Below are 23,902 nucleotides of genomic sequence, written 5' to 3'. Positions count from 1 at the left end.
GCACCGTCGTTTTGGCCGACTATTTTTACATTTCTAAAAAATGCCTTTTGCAGTTGCAAGGCCAATATTTCAGTACAAAGTTGAAAAGGTCTGACACATGGCTACCCCCATTACAAACAAAGGACATTCCTACCCAGGAGGCTAAGCTAAAGTAATTAGCATACAGCAAAACTCAAATCCACCAGTGGAAACTTGGAAAGTGGAAGTCATTTCTAAAAATCTATAAATGTATGTTGTGAATAATACATTCATGTTTGGTCTTGAATTGATACTTGTAATGTGGGCAACAGTCTGATCATTGTTTCATTACAATCTAATGTATCTGTGCATAGTTATAGACTAAGAACTACACTATAGTCGAAAGGTATCATATCCACCTGGGCCACACCCATCCCCCTCAGATAACAAAGGTCCTTATAAGGGTTCGAATTATCTTTTTGTCTTTAAGGGGGTCTCTCTCAAAAGTTGGCACATCCCGCACATAGCCTAAAGGCGATACAATTAAATAGCCTAGCCGCGAGTTTCGCTTTTGGGCAGTATACAGTACACACGGTAGGCCTTGGCTATAACTTGACACACGCACACAACAGACAGATTTTTCATAGAAATTGTTTCCTTCTAATTCATTTCAACATATTATTGATTGGAATTGTCCATATTTCATTTCAATTTAACAATACAAAGAAATAGACTAAACGATTTAGTCGGAGTGCCATTCTCAATTTCACAACGTAAATCATTTCAACCACACCACCGTCTCAGATAGGCTATCCTCAGTGTCACAATAATGCATGTAGTCTTTAACTTATACACAGGGAAAATGCACTGGCAGGAATTAATAAAGCCATTGCAACCAAACTATGTTCTAGTATTATAGGTTAATATACGCATAGTAATATTAACACCTGGGTGTTTAGTCATCTCGTGTGTTGAACCGTGGAAATAAATAGACAAATAATTTTGGAATTTGCACTGAGATGTTGGGTAGCCATTGAATATTCCGCCATCAGAGATTGCTAACAGGTGTTTCAAAATATCTGGGAACTTTCTGGAGCTCTGAATGGCAGAGGATAGCTACAGATCAATTCACACAATCATTGAAGTAGGCTGTATTATGGCACGTCAAACCATAGGCTAGCCCAATGAACGCCTAAATAGACAAAGCAGGGTGACTTCTTCGGACTTCCGAGTGCTGTCAAATCGATCACATGCGGTTTGCTCATATAGTCTAGTGGTGTGGTGGTGAAGTGCAGTCATGCTGCGTTCAAGAGCGTAGGGTGGGTCTACGTCCAGTAGTAGCCTATATTTTAATTTAAATTCTTATGCATGCGCCCCATTCTGAGTATTTTGCCCGACATTGTACATCATCTACTTAGGAGATCATTGCTCCTACATACTTTGGCCTATAATCAAATGCCTGAACTCTTCGGAAAGCTTATACACTGTAGTTTCTTGGATAACAATCAGAAATGTGATGTATTGACACAGAGTTACAGAGGCTAGAATACTATTTTTTCATTCTGCCGGATAACAAGTATCTCTGAACTGACCACATTTCAGCCCTCTAGGTCACTTGAGATGACTTAGAAACACAACTAAGCCCTAGCATCAGGTCTTGTGAAGCTGTGTGCAAAAGTAGATCAATATAGAATGAAAACTACTTACTTTAGACCATTATTTGCCAAGGTATGCTCATGCGTTTTGTAAAATACCCTATGGAAACTCCCCATAGGATATAGCATATTTGGTTATCCAAAATGCATACTGACAATCAAATGCTTACTGCACATGAACCCCTTTGTGTAGAAGCATAATCCTGGTCTCAAATGAAAGGTAACATTTTAATGGTAAGAGATCACACAGGGATGGATAATGAGCATTTAAGATTAAATTACAATGCTAGACACCTTCAGATATGAGAGACCCCCTCAGATTTTTGACTTTGTTGTTTTCATGGGAGCCAGTCCTCACTCTAAGGGAGCTCGGCTCCCTCTGGCTCACACGTAATTCGAGCACTGGTCCTGATGAGTCGGGGGTGGCCCAAATGAATGATAAAAAGAGGGGAATCTTGTCAAGCTTGCTCTCTTTTCTTCTGGGTCTTCTGCCTTTTTCTTGGACTGACTAGGCTCTGCCTGGTCTGCTCCCTCCCTCTTTCCCCCTCTCCCTGTCTCCCTTTGTCTTACTCTCTCTATCCCTCTCTTTCTATCCTTTAATATTTGGGTTTGTAATCTTATTTGGTATACTGTTTCATCTGGTGTATCTGTTATTATGACCGCCGCGCAGCGAAGCGGCGGTCATATAGGTTTAGTCAGATTTTTTTTTTTTTTTTCTTTTTTTTTTTCTTCGCATGCCCAAATTTCCGTCAATGATTCCCGGGACACTGAAAGACCGGGGTACACGAAACTTGGTGAGCATGTAACCCCACATGAATAGCATGGAACCATCGTTTTTGATCTGTAGCCCCCCCGCTGGACTGGACCCCCCGAAAGGAGGGTAGGGCAGACACAGTTTTCTGTGAATATCTCAAAACCGTGGGGTTTAGGAGGACCATTTTTTTGTATGTTGATCTCAAGGGGCCATGTCAACCCATTCCATAACCACTCATTTCATGTATAGCGCCACCTAGTTAAACACAAAAAAGTAAAAATGAGGTGTTGTAATTGAAGGTATCTGTGACCTAACATAGTCAAAACTGCACGAAATTGGAAGTGTAGGATCATTATGACACCCTCTGTATGCACGCCAAGTTTTGTGGAATTCCGTTCATGGGGGGCCACACAATAAATTCATTTATGTTACTAGACACCAACTGGCCTGTAGGTGGTCGGAGACAGTTTTCTGTGAATATCTCGAGAACCATAGGGCCTAGGAGGTCCACCTTTTTTATGTATGTTGGTCTTAAGGGGGCATGTCAACCCATCCCATTACCACTTATTTCATGTATAGCGCCACCTAGTTAAAAATTAAAAAGCAAAAAATTAGGTGTTTTCATCACAATATCTTTGGCTTACAAGGTCAAAACTGCACGAAATTAAAAGTGTAGGATCATTATGTTTTGTGTACTTTCGTTCATGGGGGGCCTTACAATAAAATAATTTATGTGTACATTTAGTGACGTACACCAACAAGGATTCCCGGGACACTGAAAGACCGGGGTACACAAAACTTGGTGGGCATGTACCCCCACATGGATAGCATGGAACCGTCATTCTTCATTTTGATCTGTAGCCCCCCCCCCCCGCTGGACTGGACCCCCCCGAAAGGAGGGTAGGGCAGACACAGTTCTCTGTGAATATCTTGAGATCTTGAGAACTGTAGGGCCTAGGATGACCAATTTTTCCGTATGTTTGCCTCCAGGGGTCATGTTAACCCATTCCATGTGCACACATGTGCATAAACAGATACACACGCACACACATACATTTACAGTAATCATACGTATGACACATACTCACACAGCAGACATATGTACGCATGCATGCACATGCACAAACACACATACGCAGGCAAACACACAAGCACGCACATACACACACACACACACACCCACACACATAAACATAAATTTGTACACGCACACATGCACACAATTCAAGAATTTTTCCTGTCATCTACTCCCTGAATTTTTGGTCATTGATACCCGACACCAACCACCGGGTACATGAAATTTGGTGGGTATGTAGCCCCACTAGACTTTTACGAAAAAATTTCATTTTTGGCCCGGGACCACCACCACCCCGTGCTGGGCCCCCCGAACCGCAAAAAAAAAAAAACAGTTTTTCCTAAATAACTACCTGAACCGTGACACTGAGGATGAAGAATCTTTTATGGTATGTTGGTCTCAAGGGCCCATATCAACCTGGCTCATAATCACTCATTTGTGATTTTCACCCCCCCCCCCGTAAAAAAATGAAAATGCAATATTATTCTGCTTTAATCGCCCCTATCTTCAGTTAAGATGTTCAGAACTGCACCAAATTTTATGTGTATGATTGACCTGGCATTCTCTGGGGGTTTGCCAAGTTTCGTAGAATTTCATCCATGGGGGTCTAAAAAAAATTAGGTTATGTGTACATTTAGTGACTGTACACTCATTGGCCTGTAAAAATGGCGGTGCACACATATACACATGCACACACACAGGCACCCACATACTATCGGTATTAGAACGGCCGATACATAATTACAAATTCAGTAGGATTAAAAGAAAGCCAAAATAAATATTCATCATCATCATCATCATGGCTGCATTTTCAGTATTGGCGATAAGTAGTCGCTTGTCCACTAGATGGCGATCGTTGCAGTGAGACGAATTTTGTTGGAAGTTAAAAGTGGGTTTGGAAAAACAATGGACGCTTCCTACAAGGACTGTAATTTACTGCAGAACATCTAATAAGGATAGGACGATGTTCACATGAAGTGTAATTCCCATTTCTTCTTGAAGCCGAAATAAATCTGAGGATGTTTATCGGACATGCTTGGTTTTTACTGCAGGTAATGCTTAATCTTGTAATATCAATAAGGACCTAGGTAATGTTACCGTTAGCGTTGGTTGAGTGATGGAGGCATTTGATTGATTGCATTTGTAGAAAACTATAAATCACGGTTATCCCAAGCAAATTGATAGCAGCACTGTTTGTATCTTTCGACTGTCATTTATTGCACGTGCTACAAAATCATTCTGTGCAATGGAAGATTTACCAACGTTACACTGGTCTGATACAGTTTTGCCTATACATGCGTGAGACTGTTTATTTTGTTTTAAGTGCGTGCAGGGTGTGAGAGGGGAATCGATGTGCTTTGATTACAGCTTGGTAGTTGTAGTCTGTGAAATTAAAAAGCATGTGTGTGTGAAGTATCCAAACAATGACACCTTCATTTCATTATGGCTGCTTTAGCAACACACCTTAAGCTACTGTGTAGTGGGTCCCATTTAGAAGTGGCTACTTCATTCGCGCTTTCCTTGTAAAGGTGTTTAAGTCGTGATTCACTCGGATCTTTCACCCGTGTCTTTAAATTAACCCATGAGTCGCGAGTCTCTAGTATCATTAACTCGGATCAGTTGAGTCCTACTACAATTCAATCTAAAACGATAAACAGCGCCACACACAAACCTCTTGCAACATTAACTAGCCTCCTAGCCCTAGCCATTGTAGCTGCCAAAATTGTAACAATTTCATAGGCAACCACAACTCCACAAATTAACTCAAGCGACTGAGTGAGCAGGCAGTCCGAGATAACTGGTTAACTTCCCGCAGAGCCGGAAAAATTGCAGACTCACAGACCATGAGACTCAGATTGGAGCGGCTGAGTAGCAATCCGGGTTAGTCGGATCAGCCGGCCGGTTAGGCTACGTTGAGTACCAGTCAGTCGAATCAGCCGGCTACGTTGTCATGAGTGGATCTGCGAGAGCGAGTAGCTCCTCCTCGAGGTGAAAAGCAATTCCACAACAAAAGCCTTGATTTGGTGTATAGATGTAGCATATTAAAATGCAATTAGGTCGTGCAGACAGTCCGAACTGCACGCTCATGGAGCTGCTTGAGTATCTACCTGGGTCAGTCGAATCAGCCGGGCGGTCGGTTACGTTGTTATGAGTGCGAGTCAGCCGAATCAGCCGGCTACGTTGTCATGAGTGGATCTTTAGAGCAGCGAGTAGCCTATCCTCGTCAAGGTGAAAAACAAATCCACAACAAAAGCCATGCTTTCACTTCTGAAATAACATATGTTCTGCACGCATAGCCTGCTATAAAATGCAATTAGGTCGCAAAGACAGTCCGAAACATTGCAAGCTCTGTATGGAGTTGCTTGAGTAGGCTACCTGAGTCAGTCGGATCACCCCAGCGGGCCGGTTACGTTATCTTGTTATGAGTGCGAGTCAGCCGAATTAGCCGGCTACGTTGTCATGAGTGGATCTTTAGAGGGGCGAGTAACTCCTCGTCAAGGTGAAAAGCAAATCCACAACAAAAGCCATTCTTTCACTTCTGAAATAACATATATTCTGCACGCATAGCCTACTTTAAAATGCAATTAGGTCGCGAAGACAGTCCGAAACATTGCAAGCTCTGTATGGAGTTGCTTGAGTAGGCTAGCCTACCTGGGTCATTTGGATCAGCCGGGCGGACTGGTTACGTTATGTTGTTATGAGTGCGAGTCAGTCGAATCAGCCGGCTACATGAGTGGATCTGTAGGAAGCGGCGAGTAGCCCCTAGTTTCTACTCGTGTCAAGGTGATAATAATAATAGGCCTAATGAGAATAGTAGTAGTAGTAGTAATAATAATAATAATAATAATAATAATAACAATAATAATAATTTATTCACTGCAGGGCATTTGTACGTTCCTGTATCTATGTCTACATTGAAAGTCAATTGCTTAGGCTAGGTTAAGACAATAAATAAACAGTCTGGCTCAAACTGCTTTCTTTCCCGTGAGTGGGTGGAGGTTTTGATGCTATTATATTAGGCTATTTTATATTATATTATATTATATTATATTATATTATATTATATTAGGCTACCTAACAGTATAGCCATGATTAATAGTAATATTAGTTGCCTAGTATTAGCAGCCTATAATACTTATTAGAATAGATTCCTAGTAGCCTACTATTAGTAGTAGTGGTAATAAACATTGTAGCAGAGTAGCATTATACTTAGGCAAACTTTTCGATTGTTAACAAAACAACAACAAATAATTAATTATTATAATATAGGCTACCCTCTCTGTCAATAAGATCAAAGTTTCTGAACATGAGCACCAAAAAGATGAACAATGTGTGGATGCACTTTGACCAGGAGAGCAAAACTCTAAAGGCTAAATGCAAGTGCTGCAAAAACCTGGTTTCAAATCATGGAGGATCCACATCCAACATGAGAAGGCACTTAACGAAATGAAGCACCCCACGGCACTGCTTGAACGTAGGACTGAATTTCTTTGCGATTTAGCAATACTGACTCAAGTGACTCAAGTGACTCGTTCAACCCGGATCAGTTTAGTGAGTGACTCAGAATAACCCGGATCCTTAAAAGGAATCGAGTTTGACAGGCCTATTTCCTTGACTCATGGAGCTGCGTGAATGTTATTACAACTTTTCGCCACGATATGACAGTTTAAGTCCGCTTGATACTGTAAGGCGTAAGCCATTGGTTTCCAAAGGAGATTTTATTTGTGTCGCCAGCATAGCCTATTGACAATTTATGTTGTAAATAGGCCTACCTTATAATCCTACCTGTAGCTTAGGGAAGCTAACAGCTTTCTATTAGGATCTAGTTTGTTAGTTACCGTTTTGTCATAACTCCCTGATGCATTTTTGCATTTAGAATAGCCAGAGCGTGTATATCTCAATCGGAAAAATTAAACAATATCGGTGCCTATGGACTAGGCTGGGTGAACCCAGCCTGATCTGCCCGCTATTTATTTTTTGATTTCTTAAAAGATTGAGCTTGGTCTGATGAAAGCCAGACTAGCCATGGACCTCAGTTACACAATGCAAGGGAACATGAATCAGCCTATATTTGCACGAACAATAACGGACAAAAGCTCTTCAACTTTGGCCCGTTAAAATGTGTATGAACAGTCTAGCGAATGCATTTCATCAAGGCCCATTTGGACATGTCAGTTATTTGCACCACTGGTTAGATGTAAAACAGCATTTCGTTTCAGACTAGGCTACTGTTACTTAATTTGTGCATTAACAATAACGTTTCAGACTACTGTTACTTAATTTGTGCATTGACAATAAAGTATTACATGAACTAAAGATGACTAAAATCTTATGTAGAAGAAGAAACATTCACAAAAAATCAGTGGTGGAATGTAACGAAGTACAAATACTTCGTTACTGTACTTAAGTAAATTTTCCACGTATTTGTACTTCACTTAAGTAAAATTTATAGTGCATACTTTTGACTTTTACTTCGTTACATTTTACAGCAATTAGCTGTACTTTTACTCCGCTACATTTCTACAACACCATCGTTACTTTTTACGATACATTTTATGATCAGTTTTTTTTTTCCTCTCTGACAAACACGTTTGTTTTACCGGGGGGGTTGCTACCAAAGATTCTGGAGCGCTACGTGCATTCTTAGAAACATAAGCTTCTAGTCTAGACCAGGCAAAGCGTGAGCTTGTAGCCATCTGCATTCGGTATATCACCAGACCCATGGCTACACTGTACATGCAACTGTGTTCTGTGCCTTTCTCTGTCTGTTATCTGCAGCGTTAGGGCCTCCTCTCCGATGAGATTGCTATCCGCGGATCAGCGAAGTTACAGGCTATGCCCATGTTTCTGTCACACATCTGATCATTTGCGGCACAAATGAATGGTAGACTATTAATGAACCGGTGGCCGGAAAAGACGTAACATTTTCCAGATTAGGAAATATTCCTTAATTGTGTGTGATTAAATAAAGATGCATAGCCTACAATTGTGGTGTAACGTCAGCGCTCATTCAATGTCTATGCGTCTGCGCAAGTGAAACTGAATTTAATCATAAAGACACCTTTCTCAGCAACTTTTCTGTTCAATCAGCATAATTGGCATTACGATCCACCCGACGTTTCCTCTGTCTACCCCGTTAAACTTCAGGCTCTCGTGTTTTGCTGAATGAGATTACTCAGTAGATCATCCTAGTAGATAACCAGAATTACAGTCTCTAGAATTGTAGGTCAGAATGTAATGGGCCACAGATGGTAAGCACAATTGCATTAACTTAAAACTATCTAGTCGAGTATAACCTAAAACTAGCTTAGAAACTAACTAGATTAAAATGCCACAGCCCATACTGATTTTTCCTTTTAGAATATAGATATTAAGAGAATAAATCATTATGCAAATACTTTTACTTTTAATACTTAAAGTACATTTAAAAGCAGGTACTTTTTACTTTTACTTAAGTAGGGTTGTCATTGTGGTACTTTTACTTTTACTAAAGTAAATATTTCTCTGTGTATTTGTACTTTTACTTAAGTACTGAGTTTCAGTACTTCCTCCACCACTGCAAAAAATCCATCCATCCAAAAATGACCTTTGTTTTTGATAGCTGTTGAAAACGGCATGGAACTGAGAGATGTTTTTGTTTATAAATACATAAAAATAAATAAATAAATAAATAAATAACATTATGCTGATACTTTTTGCTTTTCCCAAATACAATGTAGCCTACAGGTGTAAGTGACCTTTCATCAATCCAGTTGCAATGGATGAACTGTGATGAACTGCCCTACTTGTGATTGTTTAGAGATTTTAAAGGTTTTATAACAATGCTACATCTTCTTTGGCTATTCTACAATCTATTCACCTTTTCAGCACCAGTAGGCTACTTTCCGTGCAGCCGCACACACACACTCAGGCATGCCAAACAAGCATACACAAAAGTTTCAAGAGTGGGGGATGGAGTAAAATATGGAGACAAATTGAAGTGTGATTTATTTTCGCGGAACGGATGTACAGGACTGAGCGGCGGTCATATTTTGTACCGCTATGCGGTACATCTAGTTCTTAACTTGTTAATTTGTTAAAGCGCACCCTGTTAAAGTGCACCCTGACCCCGAGCCAAACACCCTCCCAGAACCTGTTTTCCCTTGGTCGAACCCTGGTCGAGTAGCGCTGTCAGAAACTAATGAGTTTCTGCAGTCGTAATGGTACCAACTTGTATCTCGTAAATTACCCCACCAATAATGCCCTGAATGGTACGAAACTTCTACAGTAGTACAACTATGACCTTTACTCATAAATCAAGGCATTGAAAAGTTTGTAAATACACCAGGAGTTTATTTAAATAACACTTGGATGCGCCTGATGGATGCTACTATCTGCTACTACCACTGCGTCGACGTTACTTCCGTGATTTGGGAAAAGCCCATAAAAGTCCTTGCAGGAAGCGATTACATCAACGTTTTTTGGTATATCCAGTTTTTTATATTTTTTAAGTGTTTACAACTTAGTGTTAACTAATAATTGTTGCAAACTGGCACTACGAACAAAATATTAGTGCATTCCTGGATCTACATCCTTATGCATGCTTCCTGCCAGGACTTTTACAGGCTTTTCCCAAATCACGGAAGTAACGTCGACGCAGCGGTATAGTAGCAGATAGTAGCATAATCCCGGCTAAAAAAACTAATCCCAGCGCTCGGGGAGCAGTGAGGAGTTAGGTGCCTTGCTCAAGGGCACTTCAGCCGTTCCTACTGGTCGGGGTTCGAACCGGCACTTCGAGCGCTTGATAATATTTGAGCTGTTGGAGAATCTGTGGAAACCTTTTTTAACAAGCCAGAAGTGCAGTCCATTGACCTGTAGCTAGCTTTCGTGGTGCTTAACCGTGTGGAAAGCATAGGCAGCCTAGGCAGCAGTGACAGCTGTACTCTCACTTTAGCTGATGAGCTCTTGCCCCTCGCTGCTGTTCGATGCTTTGCTGAACATATGTGTGCCTGTGGGTCGTTGACACCTTTACTTGCGACCGACACGTAAGTGCCTGCTTTGCAGGTCAGGCACTCAGCTTCATGTTAATCTCGACCGAGACGAAAACATGGAAATTTATGTTTTAATTTGTCAGTGAACTTAGACTACGTTTACACGAAGCAGGGTATTTTCCTAAACGAATATCTGGCCATCTACATTTGCAAATAAAACTGCATTTACACGAGACCGTTTTTTTTTTTTAAATGTGTTTACACGAACCCGTGTACATACATGCTGTCATGAGCACGCCAAACCACAGTGGCAGTCTAACGATAAGCTCAAGCTCACATTAACCAATCAGAATCCAACCAACTGGTTTTTCGTGTTGGAGGGAGGAGAAGTTGTTGCAACATTGCTGACCTCCGAGCACTCATTCTTCTATGCTCCTCCACATAAAAGAGGAGCTGAATTTGCAAATTCAAACAGACAAAAAGGTCTGCACCAACATAAACGCGATGGCTATTCTGAGCGCATCCATGATCACCTCAGCCCCAAAATGTGAAGTCGCACGTGAGAACATGTAAATGTAAACATTGGTCGCACATTTGGTGTACTTCTGTCGCATACTGTGACGTTGGCTGCCCAAAACTCCGTTTACCACAGTTTACAACCAAACGCATAAACAATGTTTTCCAAAAAAATCACTTTGGCCGGAGTTTGTTTGGATAACGAGGCGAATTCTCCGTTTGCGTCTAAATGAAAGGCTCAAACGTAGGGAAATGTCTTTGTTTATAAAAATACACATGCTCGTGTAAACGGGGTCTTACACTTGCGTTTCGGCATGGCTGAAGATGCCGGGTAGCCATGCGCTTTGCCAGTGGTAAACAAGGAGTTTGTGCTATTGAGGTGACTGACCAATTAAATGTTTACAGAGAATACTATCGACCAATGAAATGACGGTAGCTCTAAGGTCAGGCCCTACACTTCCACTCAATGCAAAGCAAACTGTAGGGGCAGGGCGTGACTCATATGTGAATGAAAGAGAGAGCAATTCCAATTCAACACGTTTTAGGCTAACAAAATCCCGGACGATTTTAAAATTCCGCCCGGACGCCTTTTTAGGTTTAAAAAAGAGGACATGTCCAGGCAAAAGAGGATGTCTGGTCATCCTACTTTCTAACACAAGGGAAGCATATTTTTAGTCAAAATTGAGATACTTCCCTCCCAGGCAAGGGTCCTATAGTCATCCTGGCAATACTGCAGTTCTTTGTAGCTTAAATAGCCTACTAAAGCCTTCACACTGACTTTTGGTGATGGTGAGGGAGAGAACACAAACTGATAAACTGTTGCTAAATTTAGGCTACAATGACGCTAAGCATTGGAAAACAGATGCTAATTATGTGGGCAACATTCTCTAACAGCGATCAACTTGTCAGTTTTTTTGTTAATTATCAATGTTAATTGTCAATTATTTTTGTTAACTTTATCTTTTCCCTAAAGTTGTGAGATCCCAATCAGAAGAAAATCATCCAAGTACACTACACCAAAAAAGCAGATGAGGCTAAGGATGACGTTTGTTACCATGGCTATGGTAATCCCTATCCTAGCTGTTCTAGCCAGTTCTGATACAGGTAAGAACAACCTACAGTTGTGGTCACACTCACACACACACACACACACACACTCTTATTAGCTGTCCATCTGTTGCATCAGAAAGAGGTTGGTTTAATGTCGGCTGCCCTCTGGTGTTGTCGGACACGTCTTTCAGCCCTCCTGTAAAGAAAGGTGTTGTGTAATTGTTTTGGTCATCCTGGCACATATGACACAGAAGTTCACCTTGGGTCTGGTTTATTTTACAGCACTTCAGGAGGCCTTTGGCATAGTCCTTATACTGCCATTACCCATTTTGCAATGCTGAATTGGCCATAAAGAGATTGGTATAGAACAGGGCTGGACTGAGACAAACAATTGGCCCCGGAATTTTTTGGCCAAAATGGTCCACTACAATCGGTCAGGCCCAATCATACAGTCATGGCAGTAAATATGCGTATTGCACTAAGTGCCATGGAGCACTACAAGTGAACAGTGAGTGTACTCACTCTCTCTGACTCATTGGTGGTTAGAGTGGCTGGAGAACACAATCTCCGTAAAAAATACAAGGACTTGTCAAAAAGGAGGCTCTGCTAGAAGATATTAAAAAAAGTGCTACATTAGACAGCCTACAGTAGAGATAACTACTCAGATCCCATATAACAATTTCTTTTGGGCCGATCAGCATGAAAGCCTTTAGATCTTTTTTTATATTTAGATCTTGAATTTCCCCTTGGGGATTAATAAAGTATCTATCTATCTATCTATCTATCTATCTATCTATCTCGTTCTGTCTGTAGTGGACATATGGTATCTGACTGGGCCAGATCTGCACCTGATAGAGGTTTCAGCTTTCAGCTCTGCTAGCAATGCAGTTTTTTTCACCGGTTTACAGATTGCTGCCCATGTTTTAAAAAATGTATAAATCTGTTGGCCCCAAGGTGTATTGGCCAACCGGGAAAATGCCCGGTATGCCAGATGGCCAGTCTAACCCTGGTGGGGAAGGTGAAGGTCAGGCATGCGGATAGCGTGGCCCATCTAGTCAAGATGCCTTTTTGCCAAAGCCTCATCATACAGATGGTGTGTTGGTCATGGAGAGGATCTCAATATGATGATTCTATCTTATTTACAGGAAGAGGATTTGATCTAAACTTGTGATGTGTTGTCTGTGTGGGGTCCATGTTTCTAGGCAGAGTAGAGACACACACTGCATTTTGCACTGCAACTTAAGTGCTGACTGTCACATTTTTGTTGTCAAAAACTCTTTTTGTGAAGTTGTGTAAAGTATGAGGTTTTGTTGAAATGGCTGTTTATTATTAGCCTGAAAATCCAGAATCTGAAAGATTAGGGGTCTGGCTATGAGTAATGAAAATGGCCCACCTCAAGGTGCGGCACCAAGCATGCATTTGAAAATATCACTTCACACAATTGGATAACACTACAACCATATGTTTACTGACTGTTTCCAGACTTCGACACAATTGGATAACACTACGACCAATGTTGTGATTGGTGCAGCTCGGCTCCAGGGCATAGGGCATAGGTAATGATGAGCATTGTTACTCATCACCAACTCTGGATTTCCAGGGTAGTTTATTATTACACTATCAAGGCAAAACTCTAAAGAGAATGTGGAGCTAAGATAGATTAACTGTTATACTAGTTTGAGTGGGCGCCCATTGATTTGGGAGGTGAAAGGTGAAGTCAGTTGAGTGGTGCATTGGGCTGTGACCTCAGTTTCTTAATGTTGACTTAGAGACCAAAGAATTGTTATCAGCCAGATACTGTATTTAGGACATGATTACTACATGCCTGTAGCCTACTATACTTAATCACATTTTATTTTCATGCCACAGCTGTTAATGTTTCATGTAGAAGGACAGATCTCTGACCATGAGGCCACTACCAGCCCCATACCAGCGTGTTTACTGAATGTATCCAACAGGTAAGGGTAAACCTACAGCTAAGCTGACTGCCAGTCCAGATGGGCATGTGTTAATTGGAGATACGGTCACTCTGACGTGTGAGATAGAGTGTCACAGTGACTGGACATATAAGTGGTATAAAGACACAAATCAGACCAGACTTCCCTGTTATGAACACACCTACACCATCACTGGAGCTGCTGGGTCTGATAAGGGCCAGTACTGGTGTCAGGGGGAGAGGAAACACAATCCCAAAACATCAAACACCAGACTAGAGACTCACAAATCAACGGGTGAGTGATCCTGGTTTTCCTTCATGTATTGTCTGATGCACTGACACCACTGTATTCTCATACTGTATTCTCAAAGTCCTACCACATATTTCTTCCAACCATTTATTAAATTAGCTGATTCCAACTCCTCCGACAGTTAGTTCAGCTAATTAGTGAATATCACCTGTCCACAGGTAGAACCAATTCATGGTAAGACTTCTAAAGCTGTGTTCCAAATGTTTGTTCATTCACTCACTCACTCATTCACTGACTGACTATATAGTGTTTGCTTTATAGCCGATTCACCATATAGTAAAGGGAACATTCTGAATATATAGCTCTACCAGAGCCATATAAAGGTACCTTTATATGGCTCTGAGCTCTACACTCAGTAAGATGTGTGTGTGTGTGTGTGTGTCAGAGAGAGAGAGAGAGAGAGAGCACAACCAGAGGACCGATATCTGTAGTATGATCTGCTTCAGGTTCCAGAGAAGTTGATTGTTCTGATAACAGGGAAAAATCACAGTGCAGCAATGAAGTGTGGATCAATGTCACTTGTGAGTATTATGTGTATGTGTATGTGTGAGAGTGTATCTCTCTGTCTATCCTATCTGTCTAACCATCATTGTGTGGTGGTAAATGTTGATATTGTGGTGGGCCGCCACAAATAAGTAAATGTATGGGAAACACTGCTATCTGTCTGTATATCCTCCTGAAAGGGATTTGATATTCAGAGGAAATTACCCCTATAAGATGTATATGTATGGATACAAGGTCTGTTGTAATTCAACTATTAGTTGTAACAAGGACATTTATATTCACAATGTTAACACTTTACAGCAAAACAGTACAGAACCGCATCAGTCTCCAGCCCCATTGGGGACTTGTCATCCTACCTACAGGATTAGGGTATTTTGGATAGTCATCTACTTGATGATGTGTGGCATCAACATAAAATACACAACAACAGGACAACAACAGTATATAGGGGTGAGAACCAGAGGGGCATAAGTGACATTTTTGGTGAAATTGTGATATATACTGTACATCAAATGAAATCTCTTGATCAGCTCTTTATAAAAGGAGAAAATAATTTTGGAAGCAATTGTAGAGTTATTAGTAAAAAAAACAAAGGACTTAACACTGAACACACTGAACCAGTTGGTGATGTTCTGGCCCTCCTGCAAAACTGGTGAAATGTCACTTACAGAAACAATAACTCTGGTTCTAAGCCCTTTAGTGTCACTGTCATTTTGTTATGTATTGTAATTAAGGTAAACAGATTGTTTACCTTAACATAACATTTCCAAAATCATTCTGATGGCACATAACCTCATAACATGACAAATGCCACTTCTGCCATTGTCTGAGCGGCCTTCTATAGGCAATTACCAACATAGCAACTTACTGTGTCCGGGTAGGACTTAAGAGTCCAAAGGATCGGTATAGGCCAGAGACTGTGTCTCTGTGTGTGGGCCTAGAGCTGTCTGATGTTGAATAGGCTTTCGTCGAAGTGGCACTCCAGGTGAACACCATCTCTGTGTCTCAGGACACATGGAAGAGGTGGGCATGGCTAAGAGAAGGAGGCTGAACAGGACTGGTGCCTTGGCATACACACACACACACACACACACACACACACTGTACTGCGTATGTTATTGTGTGGATATCAATGTCATTTTTCCATGTAGTTTTTCATCATTTCACCATACATTTTTCATGTCTCTCCACTTAGGTTTGGATAACGAAACATTACCTCTGGATGACTTCAGGACGCTTATACTAGTGATCAAAGAGATGGATTTGATTCACGGCAGAAATATCTGTAGAAGTCACTACACTGATCTTGTCTCTCTATATGACAAGACAGACGAAGAGCAATTATTAAAATTGTTACAATTGGCAAAAAAAGGTCATCTTGGTACTTTAATTGGTCTAACAGGTTCTTCCAATTCATACAAATGGTCAAATGGTGATATTGTTATTTACAAAAAAAATGATTTAAATAATCACAACAACTGTGTTGCCATGACGGCAAATGGGGGATGGGATGCTTTAAACTGCACCGAAAAGAGACCATTCATCTGTTACAGCGATGGTAAATATCTTTAAAAGTGACATTACACCCACCATTCTGAACATTTCACCATGTGAACTAATGATGCCATTTGGTCTCTCTTTCTAGCACCTAGTAATTCCTCTAGGTATACACTGATTAAAGAGAAAAAGACTTGGCAAAAGGCTCAGGATTATTGCAGAGAGAATTACATTGACTTGGTAAGCATCAAAGATGAACAGCAGAACAACGCTGTATTTATTGAAAAAAAGACAAACCCAAATGATTCCTGGATTGGTTTGATATGTGACGGCTGGGAGTGGTCTGATGGAGGACTGTCAGGATATAGGAACTGGAGCAGTGCAGCTTTTGAACCAAGTAAAACTGCAGTGAGAATCTCCCATTATGAAGGATGGAACCCAGAAACTAACACGGCCATCACTCCTCTCATCTGCTACAAAGGTACATATTTTAACATTGCCAGTGTGACTGTGTGAATGTGTGTGTGTGAGTGTGCATGTGGCTGTAAAAATTGTGTGCAGTGCCAGTGTGTGCACATGTGTGTAAGTGCCAGTGTATGTATGTTTGTGTCTGTACAAACTTGAATGCACTGCCACTGTACCTGTGTGTGTGTGTGTGTGTGTGTGTGTGTGTGTGTGTGTGTGTGTGTGTAGCAATAATGAAGTACGTGGGTACAGACGGTGTTGATTGAACCAAGAGCTTCTCCAAGCTCTGATGATGCTGAATCTAATATTCTCACACAGAGTAATCTTTAAATTCTTACAGTTGCCACACATATAAATGATTTAATATTATCCGATTCAATGAGGTCAGACCACTGTTTTTTACCATATGCTACAGTTTATCCACTGTTTACATCCGCTGCCTTGTCCTCGTTGTGGTTGGGAAATACTAAGTATATACTTCTTCTGAGTGTTCTGTCAGCTTGTTTTCAACCCCTGATGCTGATAAAATGTGTCAATTAGATGGTCATCATTAGTCAAGTGCAGAAACAGACTGGACAGGGCCGGTTCTAAGCAGGGACCAGGGAGCCCAAGCATTGTGTCATTTTTTTAGTTGTGCATTTGCGCAGTGTGCAGCCTCAAACCCAGCTTGGATGTAGATGAGTTGGTGTTGAGTGTAATGGTAGCTAGCTGGTGCCTAAATCTCAATGTTTCCCCTTACGCACTCACACACTTTGATGTGCGTTCTGGCAACCAATTCTGTTATTAGCGTTTTGAACCCTTACACACTCACAAACTTGTGACAGATGTCAGTTAAGTGCAGGCTTGGAATTTCACCATTCTGGGGGCAAGGCCACTTGGCCTTCAGTTGGGCATATTTGGTGGGGGGCACAAAGGCCAAAGTTAACCAAACAGTAGTAGGCTATAAAAATGATCAAAGTTGTATTTAGCCTATTCACTGCAGTAGACCTGCATCACTGTATGAAACATTACAAAAACATGAAACATGACATATTACATAGAACTGTAAATCATCTGATCATCTAATATTTACAGAAATCTAGGCTATATTTAACATTTATTTTATATTTGGCCTGTTATGAAATCATGTATTGAACAATTTAAGCACAGCTCAGCTTTAAGAAACTCAAATAGCCTAGATGCATGCTTAGATAGATAGATAGATAGATAGATAGATAGATACTTAATTGATCCCCAGGGGAAATTCAAGGTTGCTTAGCATTTTGTGATCATTAAGGCTACTTTCACAAACTCTTAGTCAGCTGTCCTCTGATTTACCGATATCTAGGCGACATTTGTAATATTTATTTTGTATTTGGCCCGTTATAATGTGGAACAATTTAAACACAGTGTAAAACTTAAAGCGCAAATTTGGAGACATCCATGTATGTTGAAATTTACTGCAAATTCAAAACGGGATTACTCTGGAACGGCTAACTGTACAGGGGGCTGCTTTACACCTTTGTGTTCGGTAAGGTCTGCTGTTTATTCTGATATATGGTTTGTCTTGTGTTAAACGAAGGGTTCGTGAAGTATTCCACCGAGATGAATGGGTAGGAAGATGGACGCAAAACCTTCAGTAGAATTTATGATTAAATTGAATGATATTATTTACTTTTCTCGCGAACCGTTCACGACAGCAATTAGCGGCTAACGTCGTTTAAAAGCTGAGAAAAAGCCCTTTCATGTGATACTTGTGATGTCTGTGTGATGAGTAGGCTACTTCGCGAGTAGTTCAACTGAGAAGAATGGGTGAATTTGGACGCACTTTCTTTCTTGCACTGACACTTTCTCCACTGCGTAAAATACTGTGAATGCTAAGATTGTTTTGAAAGGCCACAGGCTAAATAAATATTGCTATTAGTAGGACGCAAAGCAGAATATTGAAAGAAGGGGGCACCAAGGCCACCGTGGCCTGTAAACCTCTGATTTCCAAAGGGGCATCACGGCCAATGCAAGGGGCTACGACGTGGCCGCCGTGAAATTCCTACCCTGGTTAAGTGTATGAGGGTTCAGGGCTTATATACTGTACCTTATGTGGAAGTGTGTCCCTGCACAACCAGTAGTTACTTAACGCGCCCGCTACGCTGTAAAAGGGGGCGAGGCTTCATTTGGGCTGACGTGATAAGTGGGAAGAGGCCGCTCGGTCCTAATCTACCTGTTCCGGAAGCAAGGTGCGCCAGGTTGGAAAAGCACAACGTTTCTCCTCTTACTGTGAGCTGGCGTTTGACGTAGGCCAGGTTTTAGTTTGATGGAGCGTTGTTTTGTTACTGTCGCTGAACTTGTTAATTCTCACGTTGTCTAATAAAGGTGTATCGGGCAGCGGTGCTGACATAACAGGGAAGATGCCTGGTTCCCTGGAAGAGCGGTATGTTTTCGGCTTTGTTTTCATGACTGTTGCAATCACGTAACCAGCGTGTGTGGGGTATTCACCAGTGGAGGGGTTGGCGCGTTTGCGGGTTTTTATGTTGTATATAGCGTAAATAAATAAATGTTCTTCATTAAAATACAGGGTGCATACGTATTCATACCCTTATGTTAAACCTATGTTGAATTCCCATAGAGACAGGCAGGTCCGTGTATCATTCGTTCATTTGATATTCAATTGAGAATCCAAAATAAAAAAAAACAAAAAAAGGACTGTTTTTTCATTATTTGTTTATGAATGTGATACAAACCAACAAATAATGCTTTGATTTTCAGACTTTTTATTTCTTGATCAGATCAAAAGTAGAACGTTTAAAAAACGGCCTCAGGCCCAAAACTGATTTTGATATTTATTTTTTTTTTCGATTTCTGTGACCCGGAAATTATTTATTGACTTCCATTGCCAGCTGCTGCTTCTGTTTTGCAGTGTTAAATCGGACTAGGCCTACCAGACAATAGATTGACCATATTGTAGGCCTACAACTGCAAAGCCTTATCATATGCATGTTACATTCATGACATGAAAAGTAGAACTTATTGAACAAAAATGGCAAATTACGCAGTCGGCTGAACATTTTAAACTTATGCAAAACGGCATGAACCCAGCAACAGTGAGTCGCATAACTTAAAACACAAACTGAAGCAACAGCTTGGACAATCCTACTGCAAAGCCTTTCCTTCCATAGGCATGCAACGTCTATGACATAAAAAGTGGAATATTTCACACCTGACAATTAAACAGAACTGCCGCCTGTTCGCGATTTGACTGTTTCTGTGTTAATTGCGCGTCTTTTTCAGATGGTGAACGTAGGCCTATAGTTGGACGGGCAGGACTGACAAGTAGACGGGCCTAGGCCCGCCTGTGGCTACGCCTATGGCTCGATTTGAATTATTTGCTCTGTTTGTGAATGAAGTTGTAGCCCCTCTTTCCTTTGATCAATGTGCTTGTTGAACGATGTGTCCCTAGTTTCCCTGTCATAGCTACTGTCTTTGGTGTAATCTCACCAGAAGGCTACTGCAGCTGGCTGCCTTCCAATGACGTTGGCGACAAATGATGATCTGAGCTGATAGATCTAACATCTAGGCCTACGTTCCCTAACATGGGCTGATACTACATAGCCTAGGCCAGTCATTACTTCTATAATGCTTTGGGCGAACGCGATGTTCATAAACGAAACAGGCATGAGAAGGGAGATGATTTTCTGTCGATTCAACTAAACCAAGTTTGCCATCGTTGCGCAAGTCGCCCAATTTCTCGCTATAGTTGTTAGACAATATTTTCTGTCGCTATGGGATGGCCAAAATTAAATCTAGCAACAAAGTCACTGAATTGGCAACACTGAGCACTGACAGGTCTAAGAAAGTGACTTGGATAGACTTCCAGGTCACAGAAATCGGAAAAAATAAATATCAAAATCAGTTTTGGGCCTGAGGCCGTTTTTTAAACGTTCTACTTTTGATCTAACCATGAAATCAAAAGTCTGAAAAACAAAGCATTATTTGTTGGTTTGTATCACATTCATAAACAAATAATGAAAAAACAAGTCCTTTTTTCGTTTTTTTATTTTGGATTCTCAATTGAATATCAAATGAACGAATGATACACAGACCCAGGCAGATTTTTATTTTTAAAGGCCAGTTATTTCATGGATCCAGGATACTATACATTCTGATAAGGTTCCCTTGGTCTTTGGAATTAAAATAACCCCACATCATCACTTATGCACCCTGTATTTTAATGAAGAACATTTATTTATTTACGATACATTATTCATTCACAAAGAAAATTATGATTTTTTTTATTCCTCTTTTTGGTCAGCTTTAACATTAAGACTTTTTATAGGCACTGTAGCTTGGACACAAGCATGATAAAGTGTCCTGAATAGATAACAGTCTTTGGCGTAGGCCCTGTCTCTGATCCGTCCAGCGATGAAAGAAGGCAGGGGCGGGGAGCTTACCCCGCTACGTCAAGACGGGGATCAACCGGTGGCGGTGGCTGAAGGGAGATGATGCAGTTGGCTGGAGGGGTGGTGGAGGGAACGTCAAAGTCGGCGTACTGAGTAGCAGAAAGAAGTTTTAGGTGGAACAAAGGCTAAGATTGGCTCCATGAATGCATGGGTGGAGTAAGAAAGGCTACACTACGAGTCTTCCCAGCAGAACTTCCCAGCACTAGATATTCTGGCTGCCCGCAGGAAATCACGTGCATTGTAGCTAGGTAGCTTATTTTTTAATGAAAACATAGCCTATTATAGAGTTTACAAATGATTTCCTTGAATTTCACGTTTCCATATCATTATAATCTGATTTGAAATTATGTATTATTTATTAATTAATTAGATTATTAATTAAGTAATCATTTTTAACACCTTTCCGACATTGCGCTTTTCATCTCGTGTACCCACTAGTGGCAGCTTTTGTACCACCGGTGGTACGCGTACCACAGTTTGGGAATCCCTGGCTTAAGCCATCATTTCTCGTCACACAGATATCACTCCAAGCTGAACCTATGAAAGGCATTTATTGAAATGACTCCCTCAAACAGAGGTTTTGTGGATTTTATTAATTTTATGGAATCAAACTAGCCTGGCGAGCCAGACCCACATTAAAATGTAGGGTCTGGGCACTCACCGTTCGCAGTGCTCAGTCCGAGGGGCGGGATAATCAGTTGTCTTTCAAATTCCCTCTGCACGCAATAGGATATTTGTTTTCAAGTAGCAGGGAATTCAAGCCAAACCGCTGCAACTCTGCCATCAATCATTATTTTAAGCCCACCAAACGACTCTATACACGATTTTAATGGCCTGATTACGTTTCGATTTCTGGAGCTCACAAGCCAACGGAGAGTTGCTAGACTAGCCCTGGCAGCCGCTAGGGGCGCGTCTAGATTTCTAGGCTAGAATCAAACAGCTTCAGTGGCAAGTCGTAATGCCCTAAAATCTAAACATTTTTAAACTACTCTCCTATGCTTTTATTAACTCTTTCCTTTGTGTATGTAAAACACATTGAATTACCCCTGTGTATTACCTCTGCTAAATAAACTTGCCTTGCCTTGTCTTATTAGAGTGAAACAAAGATGGCTTTTTTGGCAAGAATGGCTATTCAGATATTACAAAATAAAGCCTGCCTTTGATATGTCAGAGCTTATTTGTTGTTCTTTCAGACCACATCCATATCAGTGACGATAGCATGACCTGGGAGGAGTCTCTGGAATACTGTCGGGGATTCAACGGCTCTTTCTGCATTCTGTCAGAAAAAGAGCAACTGGCCGCCAAGAGGCTGATGAGAAGGCTCAACATCACAAAACCGGTGTGGGTGGGTCTGCAGCAGAGCAGCTTCCTCGGGTTCTGGGTCTGGACCATTGGACAGACACTGGCCTGGAACAACTGGAAGGGTGGGCAGGTGCCTCGGCTGCCCCTCTCCCATCACTGTGGTGCCCTGATGTCCGAGAAGGATGATTTCAAGTGGGCTGACATCAACTGCATGACCAAGCAGCGGGCTCTTTGTTTCGATTGGGTTGTCAATAGGGGTGCCAAGATTCTCCAAATCAGCGATGTAATTGATGATTGACCTCCAAATCCTCGATGTAATTGATGTAAAAAATTAAATTTTCGATTTTAAAGTGACAATTTAATTCGATTTTCGATCTTTTTCTAATATTACTATTAAGCATTCCTTATATGTTATTTACTCTTTTTGGCCTTTTCCTTTTCTGTTTCGGGGGGCTTTTATTTTGAAAACGCTTTTTATTATGAATCCGTTCCAACCTTGAGGTTGTAATGTAAACAGAACTAACATTACGCTAAAACAGAGACGTGAACAGAGTGAAATGAAACAAGCAGAATGTTCATTTGATTGTTTCAGCACACTCTGAAAAGACCCAAGGTTAGTGTTCATGGAATACGTACTTATGTGCATTTTAAGCCTTAAAGTAACTTTGGACTGTAACTAGATAATCTTTTCACTTGCTAAGTTGAGTAGGCTAAGTTAGTTTTAATTGACGTGAATGAACGAATACTTCCACACCGGTGATTTCAATGTAGCAAGAGGGGCTTTGATATTGGTAGGTTGATGTGTATATTTTGAATGGCTGCAGCATAAAAGTGTTGACGCTGCAGTTCAGCACGTGCGTGTGTTTATGTGCTTCTTGGCATACCTGCTGGACGTGACATTGGGGATGTGGCTGCATCGTCGATTCTACTTTTAAGTTTGAGATTCAGATGTAATTTCGATCGATTTCAATATAAAATCGAAATCGTGACACCCTTAGTTGACAATAGTGTTACTTTAATAATTACCAGTACCTGAAATTTTAACTTTATTTGACTCTACAAAGGGGTGAGCTATGCATGATTTAGCTTTGACATTGCACGCTTTATAATGTAAGGTCAAATAAACTGTTTTTCTACAGTATCATATACAGTGCTGCTTAAAAGTTTGTAAACTCTCAGACATGGTCAGTTGTTTTTGTAAAAAATCGAAATAACCTTATTTAATGCAAATCCAAATTCCAATTTGTAAAGCTGACCTTCCGAAAAATAGACAGAACCAAAAGAAAGTTATATAATTCAATTACAACAAAATTCAACAAAAGTGGTTTAGTTTGCACAAACTCAAAATATGACATTTGCAAAAGTATATGAACCCATGTAGTTGATTTCTTGTAGCACCTCCCTTTGCAACCACTACTTCAACCAAATGCCTTCTGTACCCATTAAAGGGACACCAGGCAAGCCTGATGCTTTTTC

The 23,902-nt window shown here is 40.9% G+C and overlaps 1 protein-coding gene across 3 annotated transcripts in view; it reads left to right on the top strand.

Moving 5' to 3' along the window:
* LOC125310919 (macrophage mannose receptor 1-like) overlaps positions 1-23,063 on the top strand; it is a 30,452-nt gene extending 7,389 nt beyond the window's left edge. For 2 of the 3 annotated variants that reach the window (XM_048268714.1, XM_048268712.1), the window contains 6 exons: positions 11,903-12,033; positions 13,938-14,210; positions 14,672-14,746; positions 15,925-16,287; positions 16,375-16,707; positions 22,318-23,063. In XM_048268714.1, coding sequence (XP_048124671.1) covers positions 11,958-12,033; positions 13,938-14,210; positions 14,672-14,746; positions 15,925-16,287; positions 16,375-16,707; positions 22,318-22,724 — 1,527 coding nt within the window. In that variant the 5' untranslated portion in view covers positions 11,903-11,957 and the 3' untranslated portion in view covers positions 22,725-23,063. Of the gene's footprint in view, positions 1-11,902; positions 12,034-13,848; positions 14,211-14,671; positions 14,747-15,924; positions 16,288-16,374; positions 16,708-22,317 lie in introns of all 3 variants that reach the window. The other variant, XM_048268715.1, reaches the window with a different exon arrangement.
* The last annotated feature ends 839 nt before the right edge of the window (positions 23,064-23,902 follow it).

The sequence above is a fragment of the Alosa alosa genome, chromosome 17 (assembly GCF_017589495.1).
Source record: "Alosa alosa isolate M-15738 ecotype Scorff River chromosome 17, AALO_Geno_1.1, whole genome shotgun sequence".
Classification (NCBI taxonomy): domain Eukaryota; kingdom Metazoa; phylum Chordata; class Actinopteri; order Clupeiformes; family Clupeidae; genus Alosa; species Alosa alosa.
Note: the sequence above shows the minus strand (reverse complement) of the source record. Positions and strands in the feature narration are given on the sequence as shown.